Source organism: Marmota marmota, unplaced genomic scaffold, assembly GCF_001458135.2.
Source record: "Marmota marmota marmota unplaced genomic scaffold, marMar, whole genome shotgun sequence".
Lineage (NCBI taxonomy): Eukaryota > Metazoa > Chordata > Mammalia > Rodentia > Sciuridae > Marmota > Marmota marmota.
In genome coordinates this window covers 5,349,850-5,366,995 of record NW_026000130.1, presented here as the reverse complement: position 1 = coordinate 5,366,995, position 17,146 = coordinate 5,349,850, and the positions used below count along the sequence as shown (strand labels likewise).

General features: G+C 46.2%; 1 protein-coding gene across 11 annotated transcripts in view; it reads right to left on the bottom strand.

The window, feature by feature from the left end:
• Positions 1-17,146, bottom strand: part of Ube3b (ubiquitin protein ligase E3B) — a 52,514-nt gene that overhangs the window by 18,359 nt on the left and 17,009 nt on the right. For all 11 annotated transcript variants that reach the window (XM_048785012.1, XM_015500275.2, XM_048785006.1 and 8 more), the window contains 7 exons: positions 16,111-16,274; positions 14,828-14,995; positions 10,991-11,162; positions 9,188-9,306; positions 8,449-8,563; positions 7,598-7,697; positions 289-408 (listed from right to left, as the gene is read on the bottom strand). In XM_048785012.1, coding sequence (XP_048640969.1) covers positions 289-408; positions 7,598-7,697; positions 8,449-8,563; positions 9,188-9,306; positions 10,991-11,162; positions 14,828-14,995; positions 16,111-16,274 — 958 coding nt within the window. The remainder of the gene's footprint in view (positions 1-288; positions 409-7,597; positions 7,698-8,448; positions 8,564-9,187; positions 9,307-10,990; positions 11,163-14,827; positions 14,996-16,110; positions 16,275-17,146) is intronic.

The following is a 17,146-nucleotide window of genomic DNA, read 5'->3' as shown; positions in this document are numbered from 1 at the left end:
TGGCCGCTGCAGCTGAGATCTGTCCTCATTTCAGAGACACCAGGAGTCTGATGCTCTAGCTAGAGACCCTCACTATGGGTGCCCAGCCCTGAGGACATGTTTAATTGAGCAGCTGTTCTGAGCAGTCAACAGGACAAACGACCCCTTTCCTACTCTTGGAGTCTTGATTTCAGAGCCATGAGACGAACAAGTGATCACAACAGTTCTGAGGCAGTCGGCCATCCACCGGAAACCCTCTTTGATGGGAGCACACTTCCGTGATCAGCCTCTGCAGGACTCGCCACTCACCTCCAACATCCGGGAACGACGGATAGTTATGTGAGTGACGTGGGGGGAGGCGGAGCTGGTTTCCACAAGCCCCAGTTTCTCTTTCTCCTTAGTAACCATGTTTCGGAACAGGAGAACTCTCTGAAATGAACAAAGATGAGACCAGAAAAAGAATCAACAACTAATGTTTCCATAAAAACCACTCCACAAAATTACTGAAATTTAAGTCACACAAGATTCAACCAGAATGGGATGCCTTGGTGTGTGCTGCTGGTCAGGGGGGTCCTGTGAGACGGGAAGTGTCCCCAACAGCACTTTTTGGGAATTAGAAATATGGCAGAACTTGGGCCAAGGGAGGAGTGGTGTGTCTAATGCTGTAGTCCAGAGAGGAGCAGAGCAGGAGAAGATTATTCTCCTGCAGTCAATAATCCACAGCAGGAACCTGGCGGTAGAACAAGTGAGAGGCTGCTTTCTACAGCCGCACCTGCCTCAGAGGAAATCAATACTATGAATTTAAAACACAGCAACAATTCAAAGACAATTTTTCCTACTGTCAGAATGTAAAAAATGATCCTTCAGTAAAAGGTCCCTGGCCCACTGCCTGCCTCCTCTGTGCCCTCAAGCACACAGCACTGTCCCACCAGTAATATTTCTCAATTATCACTTTACTAGAACCCTTTCTCCTCAGCCTGAAGATTTGTGATAAGCCCCTTTATTGTATTTTTCCCCCTAGTACTGGGGACAGAACCCAGGAGCATTTTATCACTGAGCCACATCCCCATCCCTTCTTATTTTCTATTTCAAGACAGGGTCTAGCTATTGCTGAGACTGGCTTGGAACTTGTGATCTTCCTGCCTCAACTCCCTGAGTCACTGGGATTATAGGTGGGCACCACTGTGCCCAGCTTACTATATTTTTTGCTTTAAAGAAACAGAATCTCACTATGTTGGCTAAAATGCTTGAACTTCTGGGTTCAATCAATCCTGTCTCTCAGCCTCTCAAGTAGCTGGGACCACAGGCACCCTCTACTGTGCCTGGCAATGAGCCCCTTCAGAACAGCATAATTCATGACAGCGTTCACCTGAAGTCAGCTGAATGAATATACACACCAATCACAGTGGGTTTTTCCTTGTTCTTTCCTCCCTCCCTCCCTCCCTCCCTCTCTCTCTTTCTTTCTCACCAGGGATTCAAGCCAGGATCCCCACCCCTTTTAATTTTTTTTTTTATTTTATCTTGAGACACCATCTCAATAAGTTGGTTAGGGACTAAATTACTGAGGCTGGTGTCAAACTTGCAAACCTCCTGCCTCAGCCTCCTCAGTTGCTAGGATTACAGGTATACACCACCACACCTGGCTTCACACCTGCTTTTTTAATAATTAGGAATTTCCCTAAAAATCTGGAGTTCAGTAAATATAAAAAAGAGCACAAACAATTGTAACAATGGTACAGGATCCACCAGGGGGAGGTTAGTTCGTGTTATTCAATCCTTTTATTAACGTTAGGAAATTATAAACAGAGTTGTTAACAGAAAGAGCAACTGCCAGTGGCAGCACAGGGTGGGAGGCACGTGGGGGTGGGATGGGGCTGCCATTCACCCTGGCACCCTGGGTCTAGAAATAAGGACCGAAGCGCTCTGAGTAGCACCAAAAGCTCTAAGGGCTCCAGGACCCGCAGAAGGGAAAAACCCAGTGAAGGGGGCCCGCGATATGGCCAAAGAACATGCCCACCTCTCCCTTCTGTGGTGGGGCTGCTGTGGGACTTTCTATAACAGGTTCTGAGGTCATATGGAGTCATGTGGTTTGTGAATCTCCAGCATGACCACCTGAACAGAGGCTCTTCCACAGAACATGAGGTGAAGATGAGGGTCTCCTCCAGTCAAACCAGTGTGGCTGACGGCATGACTTAAGACTAAGCCAGCCACATCAGTAGTGGCCTCTGGAGTTCCACCTGGGAAGCTCTCGATTTCCTTGGGGTGTGGAAGGAGGTCTGAGACACCTTTATCCAGCGGGGCTGGGAGGCCTCGGAATCCTCGGCAGACATCTAGGTAGACACCATCCCCCCATTTTCCAGATGAGGATGTGGACTCAACCAAGGTCATATGGCTCGGGAGCCAGATTCAAATCCAGAGCCCACCCACAGACCACCACCCCACACAGCCTGGACCCCACCTCACTTAGGTTTTCTGGGCTAAAACAAGAAGGCAAAGTCTCACATCCAGTTGGGAGATGAGTCACAGGTAAACAGGTGAAAGCAAGTTGGTGAGGACCAAGAGTGAAATGCAGGGTGTGAGCAAGGCAGAGCTGAGTCTCTGAAAAACGTTAAGGGAAACAGCAAGTCACCCACTGGAGTAAGAGCAAGAATGAGGGAGGTGCAGTGTCAAAGGGCGATGGCACAATGGCAAAGCTGAGATCCTGCTTCCCTCCTGGGCACCCCAGCAAGACCAGGCCAGTGGCAGAGGGCAGACTACACTCCCAAGTCAAGTGGGAAGTGAGGCTGCAGATGGGAGGAGACAGCAGGAGAGCCCTCGCCACTCGGAACACAGCACGCCTGACCTTCCCAGGACTGCTGGGGGCAGGACAGGGACCAGGAGATGAGGAAGGGTCCTGTCCTCCCAAGGAGAAAAATTTTTTTCCACTTTTTATTGGTATGCTGTAATTATACATAATAGTTGTGCATTATTATTATTTTTTAAAAATTATTTTTTAGTTGTAGTTGGACACAATACCTTTATTTTATTTATTCATCCTGTGTGGTGCTGAGGATCGAACCCAGGGCCTCGCAGGTGCCAGGTGAGCGATCTATGGCTGAGCCCCACCCCAGCCCAGTGCATTATTATTTCATCAGTACATTATTATTATACTTAATAATCACTGTTATGTATTTGTACATACGTTATGTATACAGTTCAAGGTAGCTTTAATTGCAACATCTAGTTACACTACATTCTCCTGCTGTCTCCTCCTGCAGCCTCACTTCCCACTTGACTTTGGGAGTATAGGCTGCAAATATGACATCATGTTATATGCATGACACAACAACATAATTTGGTCAATATCATTCCCCAGTATTTCTCCTTTCCCTTCAAAGGGAGGAAACTTTAGGAGCCATGGACAGATAACCTTGATGATAACCTTAAGCAAAATTCCCAAAAGAAAAAAAAAAAAGTCAGCATATGGCTTGGACTCACAAGTCACTCCAGTTCACCTCAGCATTCCCACACTAGGTTGTTCACGGCACCCCTAGGATGGCAGTAATTTTTTTTTTGGCCCTCCTAGACCAAAAATGCCTACTAGACCAGTTCATTAGGTAGCTGGGTGCTAACAACTTAAAAAAGTATTTCTATTGTAAGAAATTAGTAGTTGTATTTTTAAAATGCACATAAATTGAAATATAAAACATTTTGATCTCAAAACCTAGCTTTGCAAATATGACATCATGGAAAAGAATGTAGTGTGACTGAATGTTGAAATCATAAGCTACCTCAAACTAGTAGTTCACGGGGTGTTCCAATGCATTCTCGAATACTTAACACACCCTTCGGTAACTCCAGCGCCCCAGCACGCTGTCTGTGGACATAGACATACAGCAAGAAGATTCCAGACTAAGCAATATGCAATGCCAGGGTCAAAGCCTGAGTTCACAGACACAGGGACAAGCTGAGGTGCTGTGTTTTAAATCAGCCACCACCAAACCAGGAGATGAGAGGTCAGAGACTGCTTTAAATGAGGAATAGCTGGAGCAGCTAAAGCCACTAGGAAAACAGAGGACTCAGAAGCAGGACCTGTGTGCAAATCTCAAGAGATTTATTCCACCGATTAAAGATGCCACCCCTGTGGGTGGTTCAGAGACCAAGAGTAGAAGTTAGAAGTAGATCAGCTTCAGATGAGGGAGACTGTCCCATCACTTGCGAGAGTACAGCCACAGAATGGTCTGCAGGGCTGTGCCTTCCCTATGGGAGACAGGCTCAGGGGTCCTGCTGAGGGATTCCCTCAAGGAAGGTCCCTCATTCCTGAGAGTCTGTCAGGTGCAATAAGAATTTTAACAGCCACACTGTATGCACATCACTGCCTGAGGGGAATGAACAGCAACCACAGACATTAAAGTCAAGGTCAATATGTAGATCTACATACTGTGGGGTCGGGCTCCAAATTCCTTAATAGGACACCCCATAGCACAAGAGTTAATAACAAGAATCAACAAATGGGACTTACTCAAACTAAAAAGTTTTTTCTCAGCAAGAGAAACAATAAGAGAGGTAAATAGGGAGCCTACATCCTGGGAACAAATCTTTACTCCTCACACTTCAGATAGAGCACTAATATCCAGAGTATATAAAGAACTCAAAAAATTAAACAATAAGAAAACAAATAACCCAATCAACAAATGGGCCAAGGACCTGAACAGACACTTCTCAGAGGAGGACATACAATCAATCAACAAGTACATGAAAAAATGCTCACCATCTCTAGCAGTCAGAGAAATGCAAATCAAAACCACCCTAAGATACCATCTCACTCCAGTAAGATTGGCAGCCATTATGAAGTCAAACAACAACAAGTGCTGGCGAGGATGTGGGGAAAAGGGTACACTTGTACATTGCTGGTGGGGCTGCAAATTGGTGCGGCCAATTTGGAAAGCAGTATGGAGATTCCTGGGAAAGCTGGGAATGGAACCACCATTTGACCCAGCTATTCCCCTTCTTGGACTATTCCCCAAAGACCTTAAAAGAGCGTACTATAGGGACACTGCTACAACGATGTTCATAGCAGCACAATTCACAATAGCTAGACTGTGGAACCAACCTAGATGCCCTTCAATAGATGAATGGATAAAAAAAAATGTGGCATTTGTACACAATGGAGTATTACTCTGCACTAAAAAATGACAAAATCATGGAATTTGCAGGGAAATGGATGGCACTAGAGCAGATTATGCTAAGTGAAGCTAGCCAATCCCTAAAAAACAAATTCCAAATGTCATCTTTGATATAAGGAGAGCAACTAAGAACAGAATAGGGAGGAAGAGCATGAGAAGAAGATCATCATTAAACAGGGACGAGAGGGGGGAGGGAAAGACAGAGAGAAGGGAAATTGCATGGTAAAGGAAAGAGAGCCTTCCTTTACAAAATTACATATAAGAGGAAGTGAGGGGAAAGGGGAAAAAAAACAAGAGACAGAAATGAATTACAGTAGATGGGGTAGAGAGAGAAGATGGGAGGGGAGGGNGAAATGAATTACAGTAGATGGGGTAGAGAGAGAAGATGGGAGGGGAGGGGAGGGGAGGGGGGATAGTAGAGGATAGGAAAGGCAGCAGAATACAACAGACACTAGAATGGCAGTATGTAAAAAAGTGGATGTGTACCGATGTGATTCTGCAATCTGTATACGGGGTAAAAATGGGAGTTCATAATCTGCTTGAATCAAATGTATGAAATATGATATGTTAAGAGCTTTGTAATGTTTTGAACAACTAATAAAAAAAATTTAAAATAAATAAATAAATAAATAAAATAGTATACAGACTTAGTATAGGAATATTAAAGTACAGTTAAGCAATAAATCAATAAAATAAAACAAAGTAAAATCATCCATATGATTCCCCAATTGTAATAAACTTTTCCAACCGTTTTTCTTTGTATCTGTTTATGTATTTTACCCATGAAAAGAGAGTAATATTCATGTTATTTTAAAGCCTGTTTTTTTCACTGATGTCTTATGTCATAAAATTCTTTCATGTTTAAAAAAAAAAAAAATAAAGTCAAGGTCAAAACGGTATCAGAGGGGCGGGGGTTGTGGTTTAAGTGGTAGAGCACTTGCCTAGCACGCCTGGGGGCACTGGGTTCGATCTTCAGCATCGCATAAAAATAAAATAAAGATATTGTGTGCACCTAGAACTAAAGGATAAATATTTTAAAAATTAAATAAATAAAAACAGGGCTGGGGTTGTGGCTTAGTGGAGAGCGCTCACCTAGCATGTGCAAGGGCCTGGGTTCGATCCTCAGCACCACGTAAAAATAAATAACAAAATAAAGGTATTGTGTACAACTAAAAAAAATATTAAAAAACAAACAACAATAGTATCAGAGCAGTGAGAATTAAGTATCTCTGAATTCTGATATTTAATATACAAAAATGGGATTTATGCTCTCTAAAAATATGTCTATTTTAAAAGAAAGAATCAAAAAAAGGGGTAAGAAAAGAAAGGCACCTCTGGACTCTGAGGAGTCTCTCCTGAGACAGGCACAGTATTGTCACCCACCAGCAGTATTGCTGAGTGCCAGCTCCTTCCCAGGGATGCGAGCCACGTTTCCCATACGGCCTGGAAGCTCTTGCCACGGTACGCAAGCCTTCCCAATTCTCTCTTGTCCCCTGGAGTGATACCACACTCTCCTGGACCCCTGTTTCCTCAGATTCCTCCTTCTCTCCTCTCAGGACCTCTCCATCTGATTCCCTACCTGCCTTTCCACATCGCAAGCCCAGGCGGGAAAGCTTTCTCCAACTCAGGCCTCCCTCTTGAGCGCCAGAGCCATTAGGAGCCACAGCCACATGCACCCACTCACTCAGAACTGAATGCACCACCATATCCCAGACCTGCCCTCACCTGTTTCTCCCTCAGAGGACAGCCCACCCAAGCACCAAGCACCAAGCTTCAAGCACCAAGCCAGAGCTCAAGAGTACCTCCATTTCTCCTTTCCTTGCTCTCTGAATGTAATCAGGCTCCAAGGTCTTAGGTGCTGGCTCCTTAAAAGTCTCTTGCCTTGGTCATCCATCTACTCTGGAGGCCTCTCTCTAATGCAGGCCAGCTGGCTTTAATGCCCTCTACCTCTAGTCACCTCTCCAGCTCTGTCTTGGCACCTTGTAAGCTTCAAACCCTGCAATGGCCTTGGCTAAAATCTAAGCTCCCAGCCTCGGTTTACAAGGCCCTTCCTGCTCTAACTCCTGTTAACTCCTCAGCTGTTTCTTGACTTCTTCCAGCCAGACCAGCTGTTTGGCTTCTCTCTCACCCTGGACCTTTAAGTCTTGTCCACTTCTGCCTTGGAGCCCTCTCTAATCCCTTCCTCTTACTGAGGAGTCAGGTTCCTATGCCTGGGCTCCCATGGCACCTAGCCCCGTGGCACACATCCCACTGCACCTAAATGCCACTTCACGTTGCCTTCTCCACCTGGCACCCTCAGCACTTGGTGTAACCTGCCACAGAGAAAGAAATGCCATCGCTGCACTTGCAAAATCAACCACCTCATTCCGGCGTTCCGCACCGCTATAACAACGAGGGAGTCAGGGACCACACGGGACAGCAACACACCAGGAGCCCAGCTGAGGGCAACTCACGTTTTTGTGAGGAATGACATGTGGGATGTACTGCAGGATCAACTGTGCCCGTTTTCGGTCCTTATCGAGTTCCTGGAAGAGCACACTAGGCTTGAGATCCCTTAAGAAGAAAGACAGGACTGGGGTTATGAAAATCATACACTAGTGCAGGGTTCACAAACCACAGCATGCAGGCCAAGCTGGCTGCCTGCCTTTGTAAAGTTCTGTGGGAGCAGCACGTACTGCCTATGGCTGCCTCATGCTGCAAGAGCAGAGGTAGCAGCTGCAACAGAGACGTGAGTCCACAGGGCCTAGAGCCATTTGTCCCTCTATGCCAAAGTCTGCGAAGCTTTGCTCTAGTACCAGAGCTGCAATGGTAACCTAAAAGTTGATGCATCACTGAGAAAAATGCGGACATGCTCTTAAGTTTAGCTGCTGCTGGAGGACTGCTGCCTCGCGCCCTCCCCCATCCAAACCCTCAAAGCACTTTTTACCACCCCATTGTTCAGGGCAGCTGAAGACCCTCTCGTCCCAGTCTGAATAAGAAACAGCAGCCGAATGTGATCTGGCTTTGTTGTCATTAATTAACTGATCCTCCTGGTGTAACAGAAGTAGCTGCTGGGGTGTGTCCTGACAGGAGCTTTACAGAACAGCAGCTCTTTCCACAGATGAATGGCCAACATGGAGGAGAAAGAAAAGGTCCTCCATCCTGGAACAGGAGTGGCAAGTGCTCGGGCACCTGCTGTGTGTGTGTGTGTGTGTGTGTGTGTGTGTGTGTGAGTGTGAGAGAGAGACTGTAAGACAGACAGACAGAAATGGAGGCCCCTGGCTGCTGTGAGCCTCCCCCCCGCCCCTGGCCCCATGGTGCTCACTTTCGAAGCCAGTGGTCCTCAGGGGCGAAGCGGCGGCGGCAGTCCCGCTCGTAGAGCACCATCAGCCACCCATGCACAGACTGGAACAGCTCCACGGTCTCGCCCTTGGCGTTCTCTGCAGGACAACAAACAGGAGAGTCACACTCGCAGGAGAAGGGTCAGAGCTGGAGGACCTGGAGGACGGGGAGGATGGCTTGTTTCTTGCGGTCTCCAGTAAACCTGACCTCTCTTGCTCTGAATTTCTACAGAATGAAAGGAATAAAAAGGTCCCTGGGAAGGTCCTAAGTAGACGTCTGCAGGGCCTTGGTGTCTCAGACCCTCATGCTGGCTCTCACTAGTCACTGTCCAAAGGTCCTTTGCACTGAACACCTGGGAACACCACAGGAGGGGGCGCTCATCGGCAGTGTGAACTGGCACGCATTGCTTTTGCTTCCTCTCTTAAAGAGGTCTTAGTAAGAGAGAAAACTTCCAGCTATGTGAATAAATTGGGTCTTTTGGAGTGATACTGGGGAATGAATCTGGGATGCTCTATCACTAAGCCACACTCTCTGCCCTTTTTATTTTTTTAAACAGGGTCTCGCTATATTTCTGAGGTTGTCATCAAACTTGTGGTTCTCCTGCCTCAGCCTCGCAAGTTGCTGGGATTACAGGTGTGAGCTACCATGCCTGGCTTAAATGTGAATTTTTATTAACTCTGGTACATAATAAACCAAAACCTCCCTGGGCACCTCCACCTTACCTACAATTCCATCCCAGATCATCTTAAACACGAAGGAATTCAGGAAAGAGGAGATGGTGACCAGCTCTTCTAGTTTGAATGAAATCTGTTCTTCATAAACTTCAATGTCATCAAGGATCCTAAATCACACAAAATTATTTAGCATTTCCCAGAGAAAGGGAAAGAAATAAGATCTTTCTGCTTATCAGACAAAACAATCAGTTTAAGAAATAAGTTCTAACTTTCAGAGACACTTCCTGTAAAGTTAAAATGATCTAATGTCTAAGATGGGCTCCAAAGACACTGGAAGAGGAGGGCAGGGAGGGGTTCGGATGAAGCAAAACTGGCCATGAGCTAAAGCTGGTGATGGCCATGAGAGTTCGTTATTGTTTCTACTTTCTATTTATTTGAAACTGTCTATACTAAAAATATAAAATACAATTAAAGGGGAAAAAAAGCCCCACTCTTGCATTTTTTCTTTCTTACAAGGAACTGGCTGTGACACTTCCTTCCTTCATGCCTAAATGCCTGCCTCAATGTGCCAAATTCCTGTCTGATATGAAGGGCTCTTGACTGAGCGTCTGTTCCTCCTCAGGAAGTCTGCGGAGCTTCATTCCACATTGAGGACAGACACTAGTGGTACTTATTAAGTATAGGTGAGTGAAAGAATGCTTGAAAGAATAAATGGATGAATGAACACGAGACACAGTTCTAAATGAAACTTTACTAAAACCACTCCATGCACCTTCAGAATGTGACTTACTATCAGGTAACCCTGTGCTCAGTGACTAACCATTAAGGGTGTCTTTCCTGGTCCTTATAGACACTGCTCTCACCTCCACCTGCGCACTCAGCCTCCTCATGTTGCCCAAACTGCCACCTACGAGTCCCCTAACCCTTCCTGCTATGGTCTTCTAGGCTGAACTTCATTGCTTGAGGTCCAGTCTATATTAAGAGAACGTGGGATTAGAGGAATGCCAAGGATACCAGGAGATACAAAAGCTTGAACAGTCAAGGAACTGGATGAGCCTCTTATTAGTTCTCCACTCACGTCTAGTGCTGTACTACCTGACACTCCTTTTCTCATTTGCTCTTTCAGGTTGGTAATAGTGTCTCCATGCTCCTAGGGAGGCTCACAGAGGTTAGGCAACCTTCCCAGGACTAGTTAGGTAACAATGACAATAACAGCCGACACACACTGAGCTTCTCCTCTGTGCCAGGGACTGTGTGATGCACTTGGCATTGATTACTCTTAATCCTCACAGAAATGCCTACATGTATACATGAGGAAAATCAGTAGCAGAGAGATTGAATTCCTTGATCCCTTGCCCAGGGTATCCTAGTAAATTGCTGAGCCAGATTTTGCTCCCTGGTTGACTCTGGAATTTTCCATTAATCTAACTAGTATAGTAAATAAACAGTGGAGCTATGATTTGAACCCATCTCCAGGAGACCCCAGAGTTCACACTTGGGGGTCCCACCCAGCTGTCCTGAAAGGACGAGAACTAACAACTGCTGCACACCCCATGCATGCTGCCTGCTTTGTCAATGTTTTCTTGTCTACATTTTTTTGGTGTTCTTGCTGTGTCATCTAGGTGGTCTTGACCTCCTGGGCTCAAGTGATTCTCCTGCCTCAGCCTCCCAAATAGCTGTGACTACAGGCATATGCCCCCATGCCTGGCTCTTGTCTAATGCTTATACTGACCCTGCCACGCAGGCCCAGATGTATGCAGTGATCCTATCAGCAGGTTCCTTGCCTCCTGACATCGTAGTTTGGTGTCCTGAATCCTAGGAAAGTATTCCGCCCCCCAGCAGTCAACCTACGTGATGAGGTGCCGAGAACAGTCACAGAACAGCATCAGCATGGCCAAGAGCTGCTTGGACTCTTCAGTGTCATTGTTCAGGCATTCCAAGAAGAGCTTTAACCCTCCGTGGGGCCCCAGCTCACAGATAAACGCCCACAGTTTGGGCAGCAGGTCATCAAGGTAAGTGAGACCTGGAAAAGGATAGAGAAACCCAAGCTTCAGGTGGGGGCTCCATCTGGTCTGATATTTCTCCTTCCATTGGGAAAAGGAAACACTTAAGCTATTAGTGAACATTTACTGTGCATGAGAAGAAGGTGCAATCAGGAAAGCGGTGTCGCCCTGAGAATCACAATGATAGTAACAGCCAACGTTTAATGGTGCTTCCTGAGTGCAGATAACAGGCTCAACACTTTGCACGCATCGTCTCCTTTCTGCCTGTGAAGTCCAGTGTCATCTTTGTTTCATAAGGGAGGAAACCAAAGCACAGCCAGGTTAAATAATTTGCCCAAAATTACAGCCAGCAAGTGTCAGAGCCAAGAAAAGAACCCAGGTCTGATTTAGCAATTATATTTTAAATCAGGGATCAGCAAGGTTTTTTTCTGGAAAGGGCTAGAGAGTAAATATTTTTAGGTTTTATAGGCCAGATGGCCTCTGTTGAGACAAATAAAATTTAGCAGTTTAATTGAGCAAAGAACAACTGGCACATGGGGCAGGCCACAGGACCAGAAGAGCTTCAGAAAGCTCTGCTTTGAAAGCAGGCAGGCAGGCAGGATTTATTACGACTCAGCTATTCCTTATGTGAACACCTTCTGATCAGTTGGCTGCTGTGGTTGAATGAAGATTGTAGCTATGATTGGCTTAGAATCAGCAATTTGTTATCAAAGTATTTTCCCAAGTCAGGCTTTCCGTTAGTTTATATATTAATTTAGGGTATGTACGGTTCAATGTATGGTGGCCTCCTCTGGCCAAGTTTTAGTCCAACAGTCACAGCTACTCAATGCTACTGCTATAGCACCACAGCAGTTGATATTACACAAATGAATGGATTTGGTGGTGTTCTAATAAAAGTTTATTCACAATTTACAGGCTCACCCACATTTAGCAAAGTTCTCCTCCCATCAACTTCTATTCCTCTACATTACAAATAAGAAAGCACTGAATGACTGTAGCAGAGACACTCTGAAATACCGCACAAAATCAACTCAAGGGAAGCAAAAGGTGAAGCAGAGGACGTTCTAAGTCTGCTTTCCAAGGCCTACATCACTAGTATATTTTAATTCCAATAACGCAGCTAGTGACTTAGAAAGTCTGGATCTAAAATTCTAGGACCCTGAATATATGGTGTTTTCTCAGAAATGCAGTCACCTACACTGGAGCCCTTATAATGCCTCTCATTTTACAGGGCACTGTCTATAATTTAGTTTGAATAAAGGGCTATTTGGGGAGGATACAAGAGCCTGGGGAGGGTGTGGGGTTCCATCAATGCTATTTTAGGATGCTGAGAGGTGAACTGAAGGAACTGTACAGGAGTCAAAGAAATGTACCCTCAAGTGAGTTAATATTCTTAAAGGTTTGACCTTACACTTGCAAGGGAAGGATGGTATTGTTATAAAGAAACCTTTAAAAAGTAAAAGTTCCTTGACCAGGTTAGTGGTTATATAGGTACCTAGCTTATAATTCGTTTTTAGGTAGCCCAGGTTATTCACACCAAAGAACACAGGAACCTCACAGGTTAAAAATAAAGAAACAGTAAGTAATTATACTATAGAGGTCATAAATATGCTCCTCCTGGGCAAAAGGAGAAAAACAGCTATCCTCACATTCCATGATGGGACTCATGGTGTAGACTAAAACACAGCCTTGTATACTGACTCAACAGGGCTGCATCCTGGGCAGCTGAGACAGAAGAGGGGAAGCTGTGCCCACAGAGTGGTGTCAGGAGCTCCAGGGCCTCAGGGCATGTGGGGAAGAGGAACAAAGGTGCTTCATAAAGCAGGAGAATAGAAAAACAACATGGTCAACATAACAAATGTTACTTTCTATAATCTGATTTAAGATGTGTACAGCTAAACCAACAGACCGAATGTCATTCATACACTTCAGACTAGATTATTTTTATTCTTGAAAATGTGTATTTTCATATTAGCCAAGAAACCTTAGTTTTGGATTCTCTCACTTGGGAAAATGAGCTTAGTTGTGAGCTCATCTTAAAAGCTGGACATGGATGGTAACCTTGAAATCCTCTCACCCAGGATGCTCCCAAGCCCTCAGGTGCTGTGGGGCCAGGCAGGGTCTGGAACCTGCAGAAAGCCTTCATTCCATCCCTCCGCTGATGGCCCCCCACTGTCCTCAAAGGTCTCTGGACACCTCTGCCTGCAGGCCCAGCCAGCAGCTCACACTTGCCACAGCCCAGCACGACTTCCAACTTTCCGCAGTCCTCACCCCCGCTGCCCTGTTCCATGCTTCCCCAGCTCTGCAAATGGTGTTGCCATCCACACAGGCAGCACCTTTGGAATCTTTGGTCCTCATGCATCAAGTCCAGTCCCCCAGTAGGACCCACAGAGGTCCCTCTCCAGCACACCTGCTTCCGTCTTTACTACCACCACTAGGCCAGAGTACTTGACCACAATGACCTCGGCCTCAGGGGGTATTTGCCCATGTTTGGAGACATGTTTGGCTGTCACAACTGGGGAGGAAGGTGCTGCTGGGCCAGGGGCTGGTGAGCATCCTATGATGAATGACAGCCCCTACGACAAAGATCATCCAGCCCCGAATATCAATGATACTGAGGCAGGAAAACCCAGTCCTAGCCCAAGCCAGCATCACGCCTTTTCATTTTCATAGAGCCAATTTTATACAGTCGACTTTTGGGTACTGCTGGTCTCCCCAATGCTAGAATATGATTCCCTCAGGGACAGAGACCTTGGCTGTCTTGTTCACCTCTATATCCTCAGTGCTTTGCACATATGAGTGCTCTATAAGTATTTGAAGAATGAATAAAATGTATGAAAGCCAGAAGCAGCAGCAACTTAAGATTTTAAAAAGTCATACAGTGCAGCAGAGAAGTTCTGATTCTTCTGCAGTTTCCAGTTTTCATGGCTCACAAGGACCCTCTGGACTTGTGGTTCTGATGTACACTTACGAACCCCTCAAAGCCCTTGCTGCTCTGTGCTCACAAAGCACTTTCTTCCTTGCTCAGGTAGAAAATAAAGTGTTGAGCGTCCCCATGCAATGAGGTATCATGCAGCCAATAAAAATGAGGTTTTTGAAGAGTTGTTGACATGATAAAATGTTTGTAAAATGATTAATGGAAAAGGAAGGATAAAATATATCAGTTTCAATATATTTATAACTTATGTATGACATGCTTGGGCATGAATTGTGGGATTAGGAGTGGTATTTTTCCTGTCTCCCTACGTTTTCTAGTTTGTTTTTTTTTTGAATTTTTTAAATATTTTATTTTTTAGTTTTCGGTGGACACAACATCTTTATTTTATTTTTATGTGGCGCTGAGGATCAAACCCAGCGCCCCGCGCACGCCAGGTGAGCGCGCTACCGCTTGAGCCACATCCCCAGCCCCTCGTTTTCTACTCAGAAAAAAATAACATTTTAAAAGTTGTACTTCATAACTAAAATAAGAGCCAGGTGACAGGAACAAAATGGAAGTGCTATGACTAGGACTGGCTTGAGCTATTTAACCACGGTGTACCAATCTCTAGGAAGAAAAAACTCAGAAACACCCTCCTTCAAAAATCTATCTTCTGTATCAGGAAGCCAGGAAAGAAAATCAACTTTTTCTAAGAAAACTTGTCTAGCAAATTGGCGAAATGGAAGCAGCAGACTTGGGCCTCCAAACCTGTGAGAATCTGCAGGCGGATCTGGGTAAGCGTGGTCAGCGAAGTCTGGTAGAGGACACAGATGTTGCAGACCTGCTGAACCTCTGCAGAGTCAACACGTTTGCCCCCAACAGGCCTGAGGATATTCCGAACTGATGCAGACTTCTGAAACGCACGCTTGAGGAGACCTGGCACGGAGAAGAGCACTGTGAGCAGAAGCTCAGCCATCTGCCAAACCCCACCTGGTCAAGGGAACAGCATTTTGACAAAATTCCAACTGTACAGCAGGGCCAGGAAGTAGGGCTGGTGCTTGGACCCAAGACATTTCTCTGGGATAACTTAGAAAAACATTAATTATTGGATTTTAGGTATAACCCAAATACCTCCTCAGAACATCAAAAAATTTCTCAGATTAAGCCAGGTATACTCAACTCTGAATATACCACAGGATTCTTTGACTTCTGGAGCCAATTTTATACAGCTTCTTTCAGAAGCTGCAAAAGGAAAAGTTCAGAGGACTATATGAGGGGAAGAGGGTGCAGGGTAGGGGGCCAGCTGAGTTTGAATTTTCTGAGCTTTGGGAGGGAAGTGAGGAGTAACCTCCTCAAGTGCTGACATTTGGTTCTGAACAGTATTTTACTTTGTTAAGCCTTCCCATTTACATCCTGCTGAAGTTATATCTACTGAGCCTGTGCCCACTAACTGGCTACAAGACACGGATGTGCAGTGCATGGGAGGCAGAAGAAAAGCCACCCCGAACTGAGAAACTGCTGTGGGCAAGTAACTTTACTTGTAGATTCTGTGTTGGTGTCATTTCCTTAACTTTGATCAGAGCAGGCAGCAAGAGAGCCTTCCATGGTACCCACTTCTGACCCTACAGCTGGGTACTGTTGAGGTGTTTTATAAGGAGCACCACATGGGAGATTTATTTTATAATTAGGACCTTAAAACAGCTCTATGTCCCCTAAGATATGGCTCCTTTCCCTCTTCTGGCAATATGAAAGTTCAAAGGGTCTACAAGACCCCGTTCTCTCTGGCTACTAGAAGATTCACAGCCAAACTGAAGTGGCCCTCATGGAATGTGTACCTGTGAACATTCTTCTACATACCGTTACCTAGTTATATTTCCCTGGCCCTTGCTTTCCATTTGTACGGGGTTCCTGGGACTGTTCTGCTAAATGTGGACCTGACTTGAGCAGCTTCAGGACCTCTGTGGGAGAAGATAGAACACCCCCAACACAGAGCATCCCCCTGCGCAGAAGCAGGGGCTGCCTTCTGGCCCAGCAGAGCCCTGGCCACTCACTCTTCACTGGGAGAACGTTCTGTGGGGACGCCGGCTGGGTGGGGGCTGGCTCCTGGTGCTCCAACAGCTTCTTGCTTAGGATGTCACTGAAGAAGATGCGGATGAGAGGCACACCCCACAGGAACTGCAGCTGTTTGGTGATCAAATACATCGACTCATTGAGGCTAGGGGAGAGCAAGAGAATAGTGCATTAGTGCCTCTGCTGGCCAGGACGGGCCTGCTCAGCTCCCCTCAAGGCCATGCTCTTGACGTGTAGCTCAGGCCTAGACTTGACAAAGCAGAAAATTAAAAAAAAAAAAAAAAAAAAGTGGATCCCATAAACCATCACCAAGGTCCAAGTGTGGTGAAGGCACTGAACCTTGTCTGTCACTACACCCAAACCTGTGCTGCCATCAGCATTACTGCTTCTCCAGGTCCCCAGGTCCACACGCCATGGTCATCTTGGACATCCACCACCCAGTAGGCAAAAGCTACCTCAAGCAGCTGCATTGCCTGCTTCCTCCGGGCTGGCTGCAGCCAGCGGCTTCACATCCAGCAGACATGACACCCGAGTGCTCCCTTGCCTCTGGAGCTTCTGTCCCCACTTCAGGCTGCACCCCAGCACCACCCCACGCCTGTCATCTACTGGCATGCCCCTGCCACTCAAGACCCTAAGTCGGCTCCTACCACAGCGTCATGGAGGTGACAGCCACCAGTCACTGGGCATCCGCCAAGCCAAGCAGTGGGCACACGTCACCTTGTTCAGTCCTTTAAGACAGCCCTAATGGATGGACTGTGATTCCCCCCCCCCCCACATCTCTGATGAAGAAACTGAGGTGAGGCAAGTTGTTCAAAGGCCCTCAGAGAAGAGCAGTGGCCACCAGTGGCTCTCCGCCCGCACCTCGCCCGGAACAGCCTCCAGGCTCCAGGCTCCAGGCACAGGTGCCTCACTGCCCAGGTGGGCTGTTGGGGCAGGTTCCTCGGCAACGGTCATTTTAACTAGTCAGGACTCAAAAATACCACTCAGGCACAAGGAAGAGGGAGCCCTTCTCTGGGA